At 48.7% G+C, this 17,960-nt stretch overlaps 7 protein-coding genes across 7 annotated transcripts; 3 read left to right on the top strand and 4 right to left on the bottom strand.

The window, feature by feature from the left end:
- Positions 1-25: 25 nt before the first annotated feature.
- Positions 26-1,003, bottom strand: rex4 (putative 3'-5' exonuclease; the record flags this gene model as incomplete). Its single annotated transcript, XM_033567316.1, has 2 exons — positions 26-626; positions 693-1,003. 2 exons carry the CDS (start codon positions 1,001-1,003, stop codon positions 26-28), a joined length of 912 nt encoding a protein of 303 aa, XP_033429311.1.
- A 353-nt stretch (positions 1,004-1,356) lies between these two features.
- Positions 1,357-2,769, bottom strand: ATNIH1004_002628 (ribosome biogenesis protein NOP53; the record flags this gene model as incomplete). The annotated part of the gene is made up of 3 exons (XM_033567315.1): positions 1,357-1,579; positions 1,634-2,569; positions 2,636-2,769. 3 exons carry the CDS (start codon positions 2,767-2,769, stop codon positions 1,357-1,359), a joined length of 1,293 nt encoding a protein of 430 aa, XP_033429310.1.
- Positions 2,770-3,107: 338 nt separating this feature from the next.
- Positions 3,108-5,682, top strand: cef1 (putative cell division control protein (Cdc5); the record flags this gene model as incomplete). Its single annotated transcript, XM_033567314.1, has 4 exons — positions 3,108-3,133; positions 3,191-3,224; positions 3,310-3,650; positions 3,708-5,682. 4 exons carry the CDS (start codon positions 3,108-3,110, stop codon positions 5,680-5,682), a joined length of 2,376 nt encoding a protein of 791 aa, XP_033429309.1.
- A 426-nt stretch (positions 5,683-6,108) lies between these two features.
- Positions 6,109-7,982, top strand: ESA1 (NuA4 histone acetyltransferase complex catalytic subunit ESA1; the record flags this gene model as incomplete). The annotated part of the gene is made up of 6 exons (XM_033567313.1): positions 6,109-6,191; positions 6,278-6,305; positions 6,395-6,459; positions 6,515-6,549; positions 6,600-7,747; positions 7,824-7,982. 6 exons carry the CDS (start codon positions 6,109-6,111, stop codon positions 7,980-7,982), a joined length of 1,518 nt encoding a protein of 505 aa, XP_033429308.1.
- Positions 7,983-9,066: 1,084 nt separating this feature from the next.
- On the bottom strand, positions 9,067-13,275 carry ATNIH1004_002625 (uncharacterized protein; the record flags this gene model as incomplete). Its single annotated transcript, XM_033567312.1, has 4 exons — positions 9,067-12,392; positions 12,454-12,624; positions 12,684-12,939; positions 12,991-13,275. The coding sequence occupies 4 exons, from the start codon at positions 13,273-13,275 to the stop codon at positions 9,067-9,069; spliced, it is 4,038 nt and encodes a 1,345-aa protein (XP_033429307.1).
- Positions 13,276-14,079: 804 nt separating this feature from the next.
- On the bottom strand, positions 14,080-14,718 carry ATP17 (F1F0 ATP synthase subunit f; the record flags this gene model as incomplete). Its single annotated transcript, XM_033567311.1, has 5 exons — positions 14,080-14,105; positions 14,163-14,228; positions 14,293-14,443; positions 14,588-14,602; positions 14,671-14,718. 5 exons carry the CDS (start codon positions 14,716-14,718, stop codon positions 14,080-14,082), a joined length of 306 nt encoding a protein of 101 aa, XP_033429306.1.
- Positions 14,719-15,035: 317 nt separating this feature from the next.
- On the top strand, positions 15,036-15,810 carry NUO21 (ETC complex I subunit; the record flags this gene model as incomplete). The annotated part of the gene is made up of 3 exons (XM_033567310.1): positions 15,036-15,274; positions 15,338-15,448; positions 15,501-15,810. 3 exons carry the CDS (start codon positions 15,036-15,038, stop codon positions 15,808-15,810), a joined length of 660 nt encoding a protein of 219 aa, XP_033429305.1.
- Positions 15,811-17,960: the final 2,150 nt, after the last annotated feature.

The following is a 17,960-nucleotide window of genomic DNA, read 5'->3' as shown; positions in this document are numbered from 1 at the left end:
TATATCAAGACATAACGAACAATTTTCACCTCTTACGCGTCTTCTTCTTCTTCTTCTTCTTCTTCTTATCCTCCCCATCCCCTTTCTCTGCCACAACCCGCACCGGCCACTTCTTCAAATGCTCCCGCTCAAATTCATCTTTGTCCCGTCGATACAAAAGCATCGTAGCCCTGGCATCCTCCACACTAGAATGTGCACCTGCTTGGATATCTAGACCCAGAAACTCCGAGGCCAACATCTTCAAGCGCGGTGAACCTCCTCCAGCGACCTTCCGATATGGGGGATGCTTGCTTGTGTCTCTGACGTCACGCTTGGGGTGGCTCAGAAGCAGGGCGTAGAAATCATTGCTCACTGCATGTCCCACAAGTATTCGTCCATCCAGGATGCTTGCAACCTCTTTCTGAACCTGCTCGAGGGAACGGGCTTCTGCCATATGTTTCGGAGCGATACCGCTTACATGTGTGCGCCAATCCGTGACCATCTCCTTCGGCCGTACGTAGGAGTCGTAGACCTGGTCGCCGTTGTAGTTGACAATACTGACGCGGGCCAGAGCGGAGTCATTGTCAGGATTGGGGCCAACTCCCACCATTTCGCAGTCCATCGCGACATATTTCCCTATTTCGGCGCTGAGGCGGTCAGGTTAGATCCAACTCAATGCAGCCGAGCGTTCTGTAGAAAAAGGCTGAACTTACGTCGGTGAACGGCCTTCATTAACTTTAGCAATCTTCGAGTCCGCAGCAGTGGAATCTGTCCGCGACACGGATTTTACGCCGGTCTCTTGCACACCATTTTCATCCCCGTGGGCCATTCTTTTCCTCCGTTTTGATATGCGAGTCGCTTCAAACTTCTTTTTCCCATCTACTGCTTCGGTTTTCTGCTTTTTCACCATACCATATTGGACGTCGCGGTCCAATGTCTTGCGCTTGGCGGGGGACGAGACGGAGTCCTTTTTCAGCGTCTCCTGGAGCTTCTTCCAATTGCTGGAGAGATTTTTCAGGTCCATACCAATGACGCAAGGGGATTATTGCATATTGATCTGGGTTGGTTAGGAGGAACGAAAAGAAAGAAGGAGGGAAGGATGTCGATGCGGAGAGTCCATCGATTTCCGGCGCTGGGGCTAAAAGGCTAAAATTTCGGATGCTCTGCGGGCCCACAGCAAAATCTGGACCATCTGGGAATTATGACAGCAGTATCCATATTTTTATTTATTTTACATCGTAGAGTTATAATGCTAGGAATTGGAAAGGCCTCCGGGGGAATCATCTCTTCGTTCAATGGGCGCTGATAACAAAGAACTTTTGATATTCTAGATGGATATTATACGTCTATACGGCAGCAACAGAATATGAGAATAAATCACGTCTCTGCACCTGGGACTTTGAAATCCTTGTAGGTCCACTTCTCTGTCACCTCTCTCTTTGCCCTCTTGGGTTGCGACACCGGTTTTCGCGATTCCAGCTTCCCTTGAACGATCAGCGTCCGGAATCGATCGTCTAGAAGATTGCCTTCGGGCTTGAGCAGGCGTAGGGAATCCTGCAGTTCATCTGGCAGAACCACTTCCAGATTCTTTTCGGGTGCTCTGACACTACAGTCAGTAACCGAATGGAACGGAATGTAAGTGAAGGTGACATACCGTGTCTTCCCCAAAGGCCTGCGCCGGAGAGCAGTGTCATCGCCCTCGCTCGAAGAATCAGCATCGGAATCCTTCTTCAGCTGGAGAGGCCGGTTCTGCAGTTTTTGTGCGATACTTTTCGCCTGTGCAACTTGCTCTTCTTTCTGCTTCATCTTCTCCTCCCACTTTGCCTTCCGCTCCGCCTCCTTCCGCCGCTTAATCCTGTTTCTCTCTGCTTTCGTCTTTCGCTCAGGGCGTTTCTTCTTCAGCCAGTCTGGCTTCTCGTATTCGCTTTCAAATCCTTCCCAAGCGCTCTCGTCATCAGACTTCACCTCACCGTCATCGTCCTTGGCTTCGGCAATCAAGCGCTGTCTTTCTTGCTCCTTATGTTCCTCCTCCAAGCGCTTCTTCTCAATCTCCACCTGCTTCTCTCCCTGCTCTTGTAGGAGTTGATCCCACTCTTCAAACGACGGATTATAACTAGTGCCAGCCTTGGGAGCGCGGACGGCGGGGATAGGCTTCCCATTTGCAGCGAGCGAAATTGGGGCGTGCGTAATCGTAGAAGGAGCAACTTTTTGCTTCGGCTTTTCCAGGAAATCAAATTTCGGGTCATCCAGTGGTGTTGAATCTTCATTATCAGCCCAAGGATCATACAAATCAATTTGTTCGACCTTGTTGGCAGGGTTTCCTTCCTTGGCCACCTGCTTTAGGCGCAACCAATCCTTTCGGCTGACCCAGTCGCTCTTCTGCTTCTTGGACTTCGGCTCGATGACTCCATCTGTGACCTTGGAATTTTGGCGTTTCCGAGTGTCTACTCCTGGAATCGCAGACCGTTGAGCAATGATCTCGTCTGATCTCAGTGGCTTGTGTTGTTTCTCAACCAACTTGCGGATTTCTGATGAGCCGGTGGTATCGATAGTAAACAATTCATCGGATGGCTTCTCTGCTAGAATACCTCTAAAAAAAAAAAAGTAATGCATTAGCAAATAAATTTAGTGCGACAGAGTACTGAGTGTTTTTTACCCTTTGATTTCTTCTTCCTTCAACACTCGCAGACCTTCCTGCACCTCCGTAACATCCACATTTTTTCTCCAAGCCTTCTTGCCCTTACGGGAAGGTTGGCTGTACTGCCTAGGTGCTTCAATGGAAGTCGACATTGTGAAGGCCCTGAGTGATTGCGAAGTTGGTTCTTTTTTATTTTTTTTTAAGGATAGATGAATATTGCGGCCAAAAATCTGGACCTGCTTACATAAATCGCGCGGGGCGAAGCTGACTCGTGCGGCTGCCGCGCTAAAACTTGGCGCGGCCATCACGGGCAGGTTAGACTGAACTCGGTTTTCACCCTCGTAAGAGGTTCATTATCGGCCCTAACCGGCAACCACGAAGGAGTCCAGGGACCTGACTGTTGTTAACTGGTCCATAATATTTAACCAGCGAATTCTGCTTCGTCAGCATTGCTGGCATCATTGAAAAGGCTCGTTGAGCATTAGCAGCCATGCCAGTTGTCAAAGGAGGTGTTTGGTAAGAATTGCGGCGATTTAAACTCTTTTTACTATTGACCTGCTAATCCATCTTTAGGACCAATATCGAAGATGAGGTGCTTCGGGCAGCCGTAAGTTAAAACTGCCCGTCTGAGAGGATATTAAAAAGACGAGGATTGAATATCTTGAAATGGATACTGATAGTATCTCTCACAGGTCTCCAAGTATGGTCTCAACCAGTGGGCGCGAGTTTCGTCACTGTTAGCACGGAAGACTCCCAAGCAATGTAAGGCGCGATGGGTAGAATGGTTGGACCCCGGCATTCGCAAAGTTGAGTGGTCGAGGGAGGAGGACGAGAAGCTGTTGCACTTGGCCAAATTGATGCCAACACAGTGGCGCACAATTGCACCAATTGTGGGTCGCACGGCAACGCAATGTCTGGAGCGTTATCAGAAATTGCTGGACGAGGCAGAAGCCCGTGAGAATGATGAGCTGGGCTTGGGAGGCCCCGGTGCAGAATCCGCGGCCCCAAGCGCTGACGACGTGCGCCGCCTACGGTATGATAGTCGTCATTGCGAGTATGCTGCTACATTGGTCTTACTAATTCCATATAGACCGGGTGAGTTGGATCCTGATCCGGAATCGAAACCTGCTCGGCCTGATACGATCGACCTCGACGAGGATGAAAAGGAAATGTTGAGCGAGGCTCGTGCTCGTTTGGCAAACACACAAGGAAAGAAGGCAAAGCGTAAGGCTAGAGAACGTCAGCTAGAGGAATCTCGAAGGCTTGCGGTTCTACAGAAGCGTCGGGAACTCAAGAATGCCGGCATTAATATAAAGGTCGTTACTCGAAAGAAGGGAGAGATGGATTATAACGCCGACATCCCGTTTGAAAAGCCGGCTGCACCTGGTTTCTACGATACTATGGACGAGCAGGTTCGGAATGAAAGACAGCGGGAAATGTTTGACCCACGGAAACAACAGCTTGCCAATAAACGGAAAGGGGACCAGGATGACGAGGCAGAACGAAAGAAGAGGAAAAATGATAAAAACAGCACGTCGGCTGCATCGGCTGCCGCCGCTCGGGCCGGTCAAATGCAAAAGATCCGTGAGGCGGAGCAAAGCAGCAAAAGAAGGGCCCTCGTTCTCCCTAGTCCTCAGGTCAGTGAGGGAGAAATGGAGGAAATAATCAAGATGGGCATGGCAGGCGATAGGGCTAGTAAACTGGCTGGAGATGAAGAGACTACTCGGGGCTTAATCGGAAACTATTCTGCTATCGTTGGAGGGACACCAATCAGAACTCCCCGGGCTCCTCCAGAGGAGGATCACATCGCCAACGAAATCCGGAATATCAGAGCATTGACTGAGACACAGTCGTCACTGCTTGGTGGAGAGAACACCCCTTTGCACGAAGGAGGGTCTTCGACCGGTTTTGATGGTATCGCACCTCGACGTCAACAGATTGTCACGCCTAATCCAATGGCAACTCCTTTCCGTCAGGCTGCTGGTGTCAGCGCAACACCTATTCGAGGAGGGATCGGCCCCGGGGCAACTCCATTGCGAACTCCCCGTGATCATTTTGCCCTGAACCAGGAGATGGAAGGCGGACAGCTTGTTTCGAGTACCCCTCGCGACATCAAGATGCATGAGAATCTAGCTCGTCAAAGCATTCGTAGCAAACTGGCAGCGCTCCCCAAGCCAAAAGAAACCGAATGGGAATTGGAAGAACTTCCGTCGGAATCAGCAGAGCCAACTGTAACAGAAGAACTTACAGAAGAGGATGCAGCAGAACGCGACAGGAGAGAAAGGGAAGCGCAGGAGAAGGCCGCCCTGGTAGAGCTGAAGCGTCAGTCACAGGTCTATCAGCGAGCAATGCCTCGGCCGAGTGTTCTTGACATAGATTCTTTGTTTGAGCGAGCTTCGCATGTGGCTGATCCTATTGGCGCTATGATCGCTAAAGAAGCTGCCCTTCTCATTGCACATGATGCTCGTAAATTTCCTGTTCCAGGTGCCAAGGTAGAGGGCAAGCCGCGAAAGCTGGAACGACTCGATGATGAATTCGTCGCAGCAGCCCGCTCGGCCATCAGCGCTGAAGCCGCCTCGTCTGGACAACAGCAAAACTGGCTGGAGGGATTCGACAACCAGTGGTCCTCGACCCATTCTAATACTATCCCCGGCCTCTCCAATTACGCTGACGAAGAGGAAGATAATTACCAACAAGAGCAGCGGATGATAAGCGCATTTGACAGTGTACAAAATTCTCTTCTTGCCACGGCGGAGCAAGGGAACAAGCTGGAGAAGAAGCTTGCGCTGCATTATGGTGGGTATCAGAACCGGGCCAAAATGCTTCGAACCAAGATCTTGGAAGCCAGCACCGCCTTGGAGAAATCGAAGGATGAGCTAGATGCATTCCGTAACTTGCAGATTTCCGAGGAATCAGCGCTTGCCCGCAGACTTGAGAGGCTGCGAGACGAGGTGGCATTTACTATGAGGAGAGAGCGTGAAGCTCAGGAAGTTTACCGTACCAGAAAAAATGAACTGGATGACTTGATTGCGGGCACTGGAGGAATGGTTAATGGATGGCACTGAGCGCCATAGTCTAGGTAGCCTTTGCTTCTGTATTCTTTGGCTGTAATCTTGTTCTGGGACCTCTTTTTCTACATGTTCTTGCCCTTGACATGGTGATTTGTCTAGGCGTTGTTATCTACCTTGAATGCTATGTATCCACAAATATTGATGCTTGTACTATACTATTGTAAAGCACCGAGACTCTTGTGCACGACGTACTATATTATAGATGTGAGCTGGAAGATACGTAAGGTTGCAAATTACCGAAAGCGTCCCAAAACGGAAGTCAAGAAAGGCGGTCTCGGCGTCACTGGTGCAAATTCATTCAATCCTCCATCTCCCCCAAGTGAGGCTTCTCCCTTCGCTTCCATCGCCTAATTCATCCACTACAGTGCTTTTCATCTCGATAATTTCCTCGGATACCCTGAGAATCACCTGCCATACACCATGGGCGTCCAAGATTCTCATGGGGAGGCCACAGGAACGCCAGAGTCCGTAGAGAAGGGGTTTGCCACCCTCAACACCATCCGGTATGTCGTGAGAAAATTCCTCAGATTGTTATTTTGGGATCTTAAACATGTATTTTGTCGGTCGGATATGCTAATTATGAACATAGGATCGGTGTCAAGGTTATAGTCCAGAAGGTCAGTTTCTTCTACACATTTTATATAGGATCACGTGATCCAGATCCGTACCTGGCAAAGGAGAGATGGCTGATAGATTGTGCGTATAGGATGGGGAATTAAGAAAAGCAGAGATATTGTCTATTAGGCAGCGTAAAGATGGCCCGAGCTTCTAGTGAGTTCTTTTCCCCACGTTGCCTGTTAGTATTTGGTGCTTACGGAGGGCACAGTGTCCACTATGTTGATTTCAATAAGCGTTTGGACGGTAAGTGCTTTATATGCATGCCGTGAATTTAATGCTTACATTTATTCTAGAATGGGTGGATGCCGCAAGGCTTGACCTATCCCAAGAGGTTGAATGGCCACAGCCGGAGAAACCGGAGAAAAAGAAGACTGGCCCCGGGCAGAAAGCACCAAGCAAGAATGCGCAGAAGCGCGCCAGGGCAGAGAGTCGGGAAGTTTCAGCGACACCGGATCTTCTGTCGGGCAAAAATGTGAATGTTGGTAAAGCTCCACGTCCGTCCAAGGCTGGGGGCAAGGAGAACAGGGGCGATGAGACACCGGCCAATATGTCGATTCTGGGGTCCGAAGTTGTCTCTGCAGACGGGACTCCCAAGCTGGACTCTGATGATGTCGACATGATCGATGTCGGGTTCTCAGACATGAAAGAGGAACAAGGCAAGAAGTCGCGAGAAGATGAAATTGAACGCTTGCGGACAAGCGGTAGTATGACGCAGAATCCAACGGAAATCCATCGCGTGCGTAACTTGAATCGCCTACAAATGGGCAAATTTGATATCGAACCTTGGTATTTCTCGCCTTATCCTGCCGAATTCTCTGATGTAGATATGGTCTACATCGATGAATTTTGTCTGAGTTATTTCGACAACAAACGCGCATTTGAGCGTCATCGTACCAAATGCACACTTGTACATCCTCCCGGAAACGAAATCTACCGCGATGACTACATCTCATTCTTCGAGGTAGATGGCCGACGTCAGCGGACCTGGTGTCGGAACCTTTGCCTTCTGAGCAAGCTTTTCCTCGACCACAAGACGCTTTACTACGACGTGGATCCGTTCTTGTTCTACTGTATGTGCACTCGAGACGAAACAGGTTGCCATTTGGTAGGGTACTTTTCTAAAGAAAAAGATTCGGCCGAGGGCTACAACCTTGCTTGTATCATGACCCTGCCTCAATACCAACGCCGCGGTTTTGGCCGGCTTCTCATCTCCTTTAGCTACGAGCTCAGCAAACGAGAAGGCAAACTTGGCTCGCCCGAGAAGCCTCTGAGTGATCTGGGCTTGCTGGGATATCGACAATATTGGCGGGAAACGCTGGTAGATCTGCTCCTTGAACCCGGCCGAGAGTCTATTAGCGAAAACGATCTCGCAGTCCTGACATCAATGACCGAGAAAGACGTCCATGAAACCCTGGTTGTTCTCAATATGCTCCGATACCATGTACTGTTTACACCCTCGGATCTCCCTTTATTTCCCACCGTCAAACAAAATATGTGCTAACTATTTTACCCTATAGAAAGGAAACTGGGTCATCGTCCTTACCGACAACGTCGTCGAGGAACACAAGAAACGCCTCGATAAGGAGAGAACCAAAGGCTTTCGTAAGATCGACCCGGCGCGTCTGCAATGGAAACCGCCTGTTTTCACCGCATCAAGTCGGACATGGAACTGGTGAGCGATGAGGGTGTTAAATGTGAATGAGTCAATGGTTCAGGGCGTTTGATACCCAAGATACTGGAGTCCTGGTTATTTATTTTCTGTATTTTCTTGGGTGGTATTGTTGTTTAGGACGTGAGTATTGGATGAGTGCTTGTCGTATGTGATTCAGCGTAAGGATTGGGAGGCGGTGCTTTGTTTATATGATGCTTTTTCCCTTTATCCTCTTTCTCTATAAATTAGAGAGTACCCATCAGGTTAGGACCTTTACTCTATTATCAATCTTAGATCATGTATCTCAGACAAGTCCAAACTGTATAATAGTGAATTATAAAGAGCAAAATACTCATATTGACTTCTACAGTTACATAAAGTTTGCACATGTAATAAAATTGAATAGCAAGAAAACCATTGAATGCATATACTGGCACAAAGGCTAGATACATGCATGAGGACGCTTTAAACACCCCCCGTCCATTCACTGCATAGCACCTGGTCTCTCCATCACTCTTTCCATTGATCAGTTCCATTTGGATTCTGATAGTGAATATACAAAACAAAAATAGACGTAGCTTTTAAAGCCATCAATCCTATGGGTAAGTACAATGGATCTCGGAGAGAGGAGGCGATGGGCAATGGAGATAAAGGGGGGAGGGATTTAGAGGTTCGGAATGACAAGACGACGTTTGATTTGACCAGAGGAAGATATGCATCAGTTTCGAGATGATAATTTGAAGAAAACAACGATACTTGTATCACCAACATGTTGTAATCTTTCAACTGAACAGGCCACAAGAGTCGGTGGTTTATCGGAATCAGTCTGCATGTTCGTTTCCAATCCACTTAGCATGAGAGAGAAATGTACCTTTAAAGCGTGTACTATCAAGGCAGTAGAACAAGGAGGGAATAATATATGGAAAGGGTAAAGAAAAGAGGACATTAATAAGAGTACTAAGAGCTCAAAAATCAGACCCTTCGGATCTCCTCCACAGGCGTAGCTCATCAAGACCGAAATAGACGCCCAACGAATCTCTTAAACCCGGTGCGAAAGAAAAACGAAAACAATTCAATGAATAAAGAACATCACTCGCAACGAAATAATCCTAACGAGACCCGCTGAATGTACGAGGTCCCCAGGATCCATTTCGTGACTGATGTCGCGGAGAGCTGTTGCCTGTTCCATGTTGAGACGATGCTGATCTTTTGGAACTTGAACTGCCAGCTCCTTCGCGAAGCTTTGTGTTTTTCCGAGGCTTGTAACTCGAAGAGCCGCGAGGTCGCAGGGGGTTTTGGTTTCCTGATCTCTTAGAAAGCACAATGGTTTTAGCCAGAACCGCTCCCGGGAAGCGTATCGAGACTCGCTGATTCCCAGAGGTGTCCTTATCGTGGAACCCAAATGAAAACGGCTCAATACTGTGAACCTGCATTGGTTTTAAATTCTTTAAACGTAGCCGAGATTGCGAGGGAGCTGGCGCTGCCTGCCAAGCTGCTGCAGGAGCCATGGTAGGCACCCGTACTACAGGCAGTGAACCTACTTCACGATCCTCGAACATTTCCTCAGCCTCTTCGACCTGCCGGGCAGTGATATCACCGTCACCGGTTGGAAATTCATCATTCTGAGGAAGCAAGACAGAAACAGCAGCGATATGCAGCTGAACGTCTAGAGGTTCTTTAGAAGCCGAGGTAACTGCGAGAGCATTCTTCTTCTCAGGCACTGTTTTTTTACCAAAAAGGCAGTTGATCTTCTCCTGCCATGATGCTGCAGTGGACACTGGTGCAGAGCGTGGCGATGCAGCGACCATAGAGGCGAATGTGGGAGGATGCTGAGAAGTAGTGACAACTTTCGGAGGAAGTTTGACGATTGGCTTTGGCGCAGGAAGGTGAACAAGAGGCTTGTTCATGTCACCAGTGTACACCGGGTGATTCGACATATCTTCTGGAGGAGGGGGCGATGGTCTTCGGAAATCATCGCCTTCAAACACTGGCTTCTTCGGATGCTCTATTGGCACCTGAGGGAAGAACCGTGAACTGCGAACTGCAACGCTGCCGAATGGCCGCGCAGAGCTCTCAGCAAAAGGTAGAGTGCTAACAGGGTGATCCAACCCAGGAAGAGGGCTCGACATTGGCGCGGTGTTGTTGTTCTCTGTTGACCGAGAAATTCCCACAACTTGTCTCCGACCGGCTTGATCTCCAGTCCGGACCTGCCTCCAAGTTTCATTAAATGCAACCGGTAACGAAGATGGTGCTTCACGGATAGCATTCATCTCACCGCGGAGCTTTTCGTTTTCTTCTGCCTCACGCTTTGCAGCAACAGCATGGAAGTTGTTCCACGCTGCAGTTCCAGCCACGCGATTTTCATGTTGCCAAGGATGTTGTGAGCTCGGAGGCCCAATTGGTCCAGGACGCGCAATAGGATTGATGGGTTCGTAGGATGTATGTCGGACTTCGGGAGACGGCAAGGGGGATATCGATGCACTTTCTTGTGGCGACCGCGAAGGTGCAGAGAATGGCTGTGATACTGGGGTTACTGACGACTGATCCAAGCCAAGATGACCACGTAGAGAAATATCTCTTGCAGGAAAGCCACCGAGGCCTTGGTCAAATATGCCATTACCCAAAGTTTTGTCGCTACTGAGAGGCTTCCAAGGATTTGTCATAGCAGGTGTTGTCACAAGTTTGTTGTTCGGCGCCCACGGCGAATAAGAGCTAGGCGCATTAAGACCGCTTCTCCACTGAGGGCCTTGCTCTTCAAGTTTGGAGTCTGGAAAGCTCTCAGGAAGATGAGCCTGCGAATCACCAGGTGATTGGAGACCATTTGTAACGGTAGTATCGGCCTTCGGCTCATGGACTGGTGAAGGGATGCGTCGAGTGGTGGCCATTGGAGCACCTTTGTCAGCCGCACGATCTTTCCCAATAAACTTTTTCACGTTATCGGGGTGGTGGACCTTCATCATTCCGTACTGTTTCGGCTCCCCTGTCGGCTCAGGTACAGGAGGTTTAGGCGGCGAATGCGTGATCTGCGCAGTTGATGGGGATGCATTGCTCTCAGCCTTATTACTCTCCAGAGACTCCTTGCGACGCGGTTTGGCCTTCTCAGGTGGCGGACCAAGAGCCTCAAGCTTCTGTCGAATCCGTTCTCGTTTTGCAGCCTCCTCTTTTTCTTCTTGTTCCAGTCTTCGCTGCCGAGCTTCCATCCTCTTTTCCTTCATGATACGCTGCTGCATAGCAACTGGATCTTCCTGAGGCACCCGCGAAGCTGCAGTCTCTTCACCAACATGGGGCTCGGGAGGATGAGCAGTAGCACTGGATGAGGCTAGGACTCTGTCATGTACAGTGGCTGCCGAGCCACGCGGAGACCGAGGAAGACCGTGACCAGGCTGAGAGGGAGCAGTCTCTGGTAAAGGTTCTTTTGGAGGTGGTAGGTCTCGACTTATTAATGGCGATTCGACCATTCCATTCACCTGTGACCCTCTTCTAGTTTCAAAAGATCTTTGTGCAACATCGGGTCTACCAATAGACATCCGGCGCCCAAAGCTGCCACTTCCTCCACTTACATTCGACGATGTTCGACGCCGGGCCCAATGAGTGCCATCCTGAGCACCTGTTCGATGAGTTTGGAAAGCTGGGGAAGGCTCTGCAGGGCCCGCTGGCTCACCCGGGGTTGGCCTTTGAAGCAGAGACGGGGCACGCAAGCTTTGCTCAGAACGCCAGTTTCCTTTCCTGGTTTCGGGTACGGGCTCATAGCGACCTGACCTAGAATTGTAGAGCTCTCGAGTACCACCAGACTGCATTTCTCTCCAAGACCGATTGAAATCGTCTGCTGCGATTTCTTTCGGTTGTACGCTTCCACTAAAACCATCTGGCACACTTGGTTGCTCTCTGGTGGAAGGCCGCACAAATTGTTGTTGGGGTTGGACGGGGGGGATGACAGGTGATATCTTCTCGACGGGTGGTAAGGGGGCCCACGGTGACTTGGTCGGCGGAGGAGCCGGACTTGTGGACAGCGAGGGAAACCTTTCGTTTGGACCCCTAGACAATATACTTGCGTTCTTTGCTTGCCGTTCCGCATTTGCCCCAAGTCTGAGGACTGTCGGATTGGGTCCAATCGAGGTTGTTGGCTTGGGAACGAACCTAAGAGCATCTTTGGCAGTAGCGACTTGCTCAGGGGGCAATGGCTCGTCCCTGTTCTCAGTGGGTGCCTGGTGTTCCGTGGCACTCACAGGCGCAGGTTCAGGATGAGTAAGATTAGTCTTTGTCCCATCAGTCCATTCAATTGTCTCTGGAGCCCAGTCGTCTTCGTCGTCGTCGATATCAGCCCATTTTGCCTCAGTCCCGCCTCCATCTTCTTGAATGCGAGATGTCATGTGGATACCATATTGTTGTTTCAGTTCTTCGTCGGTCAAGTGCTTCGGGGGTGTTTGCTGAGCAGCTATAACCATGAAATTGTTAGATGAGTAGAGCTTCTAGAGGTAGAAAACGCCGTATCTTACGCTGATTCCTATTCCAAACTTGATTAGGATCGGGTCCACTTCCACCTGCTTTAGCCGCACTTGATCCCGACTTTGATAATGAATCGCGTAAGCTACTAGTCGTCTTGGCGACCAAGCGAGGTCGTGAACTTTGCGGTGGTAGGCCTAGCGGAGTTGACGAAGATAAGGGGGCTGTCATCTGTTAGAGGCCCATGTCGCACATGTTTCTGAGGGGGCGGGTTAGTTTATACCTTTATCTGGTACCTTCGCCGTGGGAGGTGTGCCGGGTGCCTTTGGAACTGAGAATTTGGCAAAAGTGACGGGCTTGAATGACGTTGGCCGTTTCGTCGATGATGCTCGTGAGTTAAGCTTCGAATCCGTTCGACTGGCATCGGATTCTGAACCACCCAGTGAGGCTGTATCCTCACCACCATCTGATGCAGAAGCGACGCCATTCATTTCAAGGACTCTGGTCGGTACAGGCCCAGGGCCGTGCCTCGAGATTTCCTATGTCTGGTTCAGTAACTACCCCGGACTTCGTGTGTCGTCAAGACTCACAGTCGATAGCCGTTCAGTGTCCGTTCCAGGCTCGTTCTTCTGTACTGACAAATCAGGATCCGATCTCCGTTCACCTTGTGTAGTGCTCGATGTCGTCTCGGTTTCTATTGTTGTAGCGGTGTGCTTTATCTCCCCCACGTCCCCTCCGGCAGGTTGCTTGTCGTTAGTGCTCGCAGGAACGTCGGAAGGCGAAGGGTCGCCGCCCGACAGGGTTTGATTTACCACATCGTGGCTGCTCTGCTCTGCCATAACAATTCTCGAGTCTGTGAGAACAGGTTGCGACATTTGTTAGACAAGCGTTCTAAAAATTGCAGATTTGGGAATAAGAGGCGACTATAATCCTGAACTCGTGGATAGACATGGAGAAATGGTCTGAGAAGTACCTCTTGTCAGGGATTAAGTATCGCCACGGTCACTCTGCTAGCTCGGGTGTTTGAGTCGTAAAAGCTCCGAAGGACCCAGAGGATGATGAAGGTCCTACAAGTAAGAGAGATAGGGGTTGGACTCCAGAACGGACGAGTAGGCCGAGGGGTTCTAGAGAAGAGTAGACGCGGCGGCCTAGGAAGTCCCGAAAGGGAGGTGATAGAGTAGTGGTTCTTCTCAAGTTGATGATCGGATGATGGCTGCGGTCATGGATGGGTGGACGGCTCAGCGGGTTGAGACTAGGTGGCTGTTTTAGGTTAGCGTGGGACAGGTTGGCAGGTGAAGACCAAACTCTGTGGCTGGAACCGTCACAAATTTACGCCTCTCTAGCCTTAGGATAATACTCAGCATCGATAGATATTTTGTTTTTCTTTTTTTTAATAGTTATCATCATGCTGATCCCCCCAAGTTTACTGTGGTTTGTTCTATCCATGTTCGGCAGGTGGGAGGATCCTAGGAACCCTTTCCAAAGGACCACAATAATACCCAGGAATTCTTCAAATAATTCTACTTGTGCAAGTGCGACAAAGGAAAAGCATGAGGAGGGAGGATACAAAAAAAAAAAAAAAGGCACCACTTCCTAACATATTCTTTTACATTGCTCTTAGCCTAAGGTCTGCGGTATATACATAAATCCTCCGCACCCACAAACTGTTCGCGCAACGTTTAGTGAGGGTGGTTCTTGTGGTGACCTGGTATACTGTTAGTCATAGTCTTCTTGTAATTATACTGGCAGAGGATGAACGTACGCAAGTGGAAGTAGTATTCCATGCTGTATCCCAGGATGAGAATGCCACCGATGGCGTGGGCAAGAGCTAGTTAGAGATTAAGCATTAGTAAATGGCGGAGGAATCTGAACATAGAGGTGGGATCACTTACGAGCAGCAGAAGGGTTCTTGCCGAAGTAGCGAGCCTGGTAACGACCGATGAGACCGGTGGGCTTGACTTCAGGGGCGTTGCCGCGGGGAAGTTTGGCGTAGAAGTTCACCACACGATCCATACGGGCAGCATCCTTAGCAGCACCGATAGCCTTTGTACAAGTTAGTTTTATCTGAGCGTAGGAAAATGGAACAAGCATCACGATGTCTAGGAGTCGCAGTGAAGAAAAGGTTGTTCCGGTCATGTATTAAGACGCCGTCGGATGGGAATCACACTGGGTCCGAGGGAATCTTACATTGGGGGAAGCAATCTAATAAAAAATTAGTATTCGTCCATTCGAGGGCTCGGCTCCCTTTGCTGCTGTGTGTTGGTACTTACCTTGGGAGGGATCAAGGTCGAGAGACCTCGGCGAGTGATGTAACTCATCTTGTGTGGGCTAAGTCGAGTCAGAAACTTTTAGAATCACATCAATTGCGTAACCGAAAATAAGCACAGGTCTGAGAATATTGCCCTTACCTTGATAGGAGCAAGTGAACCTGGAGGAAGGATAATATCGGAGGGAAGGGAAGTGCCAGTGAGAAAGCGGGTTGTCGGATGAGCGGTTCCTAACGCAGGGAGCCTCATTATCGCGCTAAACCATATTAGGATTTGCATTAACGACAGCACTCGCCGCATACCTCACCTTCAAATGCACGACCGCATCACCTTGTTTTGTCCACCACACGCCGGATCCAATTGTCATCATGTCGCTCATGAGAGCAGGAGCCGCTGCTTGCTTCCGGGCTGGAAGGCTCATTGCCCCTGCTAATGCACGTTTCGTGTCTACCAACACTGGTCGTGGCGACCCTTTCGTCAAAACCGACACTTCTGACGCGCCGACCGTCCGTCCCAAGGACAGTTCCTTGATCCGGAAGGAGAGCCCTTCTGAAGCAATGGCCCGCCATCAGCCTGATTATGAGGCGACCATTGACCATGGAACATCGTATGCAACCCAACCCTTGGTATTACGCGACGTCCCGGAAAAGCAGGACTGACATGAACATAGACTATTCTCACCTGTGCCGAAGCGAGTGATGGATGGCAGCGAGCCTGGCGAGACAGTTCCTGCAGCAGTCCTCTCTGGAGCCCCCACTGACCTTCAGGCTCGTACTGTCCGGTAGGTACTGGGTATTTCAGAGTCCTATACCGTGGCTAATCGTGTCATCCAGGATTTACCGTCCCACCAAGTCCGCAACACAGTCCGGAACTTGGCACGCTCACCACTGGAGAATGGATTGGGATATTTTGCAAAAGGGACATCGTTGGGAAAACCCCCTGATGGGGTGGCAGTCGTCTGCTGATTTCATGCAAGGCACTCACTTGAACTTTAAGTCGAAGGAGGATGCCATAATGTTTGCGCAGAAGCAGGGATATGAATATTTCGTCCAGGAGCCAAATGAGCGCCGATTTGTCCCTAAGAACTACGCCAACAACTTTGTCCACGAACCGAAAAAGCTCAAGCATATCAAGACGAAATAATCGGCTATTCAAAATGTATTATGTACATAGTCGCAGGCTTTTGCTATTCGAGTTTACTTCAGATGTTAAATGACCATATTTCGTTTCAATTCCCTCTGTATCCCCCTTTTTCATAAACTCGAAGCGCAGTTTCTAGAACTATAGGCTGATTAGATTCTTCCTTAATCGAGATATTTCATATTAGAAATGGAACATCCTGGAATTTAGTAGCTCCTGGTTAGCTAGGATATTTGCTGAACTTGGACCTATGTTATTGACCTAACAAGATCAATTTGGCTTAAAAGATTCAATAATCAGGGCGGTTCTTCGTTTCAAAATCAGCTAATTGATGCCGCTTCAATTTAGATTCAAATAATGGTCCATGAAGAAATGACAACCATAAGCCCGATTACCAAGCATCACTCTAATCTAAAAAATGATCTGAGTTTTACGGATGTCCCAGCTTGATACAAGCCTTCTGCAGGGCTTACTAGATACCGTCGCGAGCATCCAACCCTGCTTTTTAGTATCGGCTTAGCACCTCTACCTTTTCTTCCCGTCTTGTTTTGGATCTACTACACCTCTTTGTGGTATTCTAAGTGGCCGAATCGCTGCACATTCTGTAACCTAGTGGCTCATAGGATATCCCCACACCCAGTGGCTATCTCAAACAGGAGCAAGCTTTAGAACAGCTATGGAAACCCAATCCTTTTCATAGGCCACATGGACGGGATTTAGAATGACTATTCAATTTCTATCAATCGCCATGGCTGAGACATGTACATTGGATGAAGTCGGTGAAAAGTGGCTATGCTTCGGAATTATATGCTATCTATATCTTGATTGTTCTGTGATAAATCTGCTAACTTGATTATAGTCAAGGAGCTAAAAGCATGCAATCTTCTACTCCACATCCATGGTTACTCTATACTTGAAGACCAGGATGTAAGGTAAAGAAAAATGCCTTTATTGCCGCAATGGGAGCCTTTCAACACAAAGTTCACTTAAAAGCACTTTTGCATATACGTGTAGTCTAGGAGTGACAACTTGGAGATGTGATATTGTAGATATGCCTGAATGCGAAATGGCCTAATCATAAGTAATAAGTATTGTTTCCTTATTTAGCCAGGTAAATCTGGGATTTGAAAGCTCTTTTGCGAGGGGCGACTGGCTAAGAGACTGGGGAAGATCATGAAAGCGGTCCGTATCTAGGATGCGCATACGGACATTCCAGCTTCATCGGTTTATTATTCACGGAAGACGCAGCTAGAAGTATTGAAGCCTGTATATATAGACAAGTGAGAAGAAGTATATGTGATAAAGAGAAGATGGGAAGTGTAGAGAGAAAGGGGGAAGAGAAGGAGGGTTATATAATAAGGGAAAACAAGGATTCTGGGCAGTGAATTTAACATATTAGTAACAGAAGACTCTAGACAGGAAGGAGTTTTACACGATGGTTTAAAGTACTAGATATTAACAAGTCAATTATCGGGAATGTATTTGCTTGGGCTGGGAATATTGGGATTTATATGTTTACCCAACCCAGTGACTGTAAATTAATTAACGGCATTGAATACAGAATTGGTGAATGTCAGTATATTAACCGGGAGGGGGTTTTGTGAAATTATGCAGTCACGCAGCTTTATATAGTTCCAGTCAAGATCTGGGTGTTGTGACATGTTGATTTGTTTAACGCTTTAGTCTTTCGAAGCCATCGTGGAGTCGATGCCATTGTCTTCGAGGATGTCATCATTAAGCTTCTTCGGCGCTGCAGATGGCCAAAGTCAAAATCTGTGCTGATAATTGACAATACCTCTACCGACGCTCTGAGAGAATCTGCTTTCGTATACAAATCGAAGCTTCCTCCTTCGATGGAATTGTGTGATAGTCACATAATTTAGTATTTTTAGGCAGCTAGATCAGATCAGTGCCAGGATTTCCCCGATCCTATAGTACCTACAGCCTGCCTCTTATCCTCTCTACAGCAGTGATGCCGCAGGTTACAACTGGAAATGAAGGTGTGGCTGTTTGCCAATCCTATCGGATGAATTGGGCGCCATAATTGATCGCGACCGAGTGGGTATTGCGTCGCAGCTGCTTGCTGATACGTTTCGGGATGATCCGTCCATCAGCTATTGTCTGGGTCCTCTGAGCTTAGAAAAATGTCAAGA

This window comes from Aspergillus tanneri, assembly GCF_003426965.1.
Source record: "Aspergillus tanneri strain NIH1004 chromosome Unknown AapTan_1_pilon_pilon_pilon, whole genome shotgun sequence".
NCBI lineage: Eukaryota > Fungi > Ascomycota > Eurotiomycetes > Eurotiales > Aspergillaceae > Aspergillus > Aspergillus tanneri.
The sequence above is the reverse complement of the archived record's forward strand: the minus strand, read 5'-3'. Positions and strand labels throughout refer to the sequence as shown.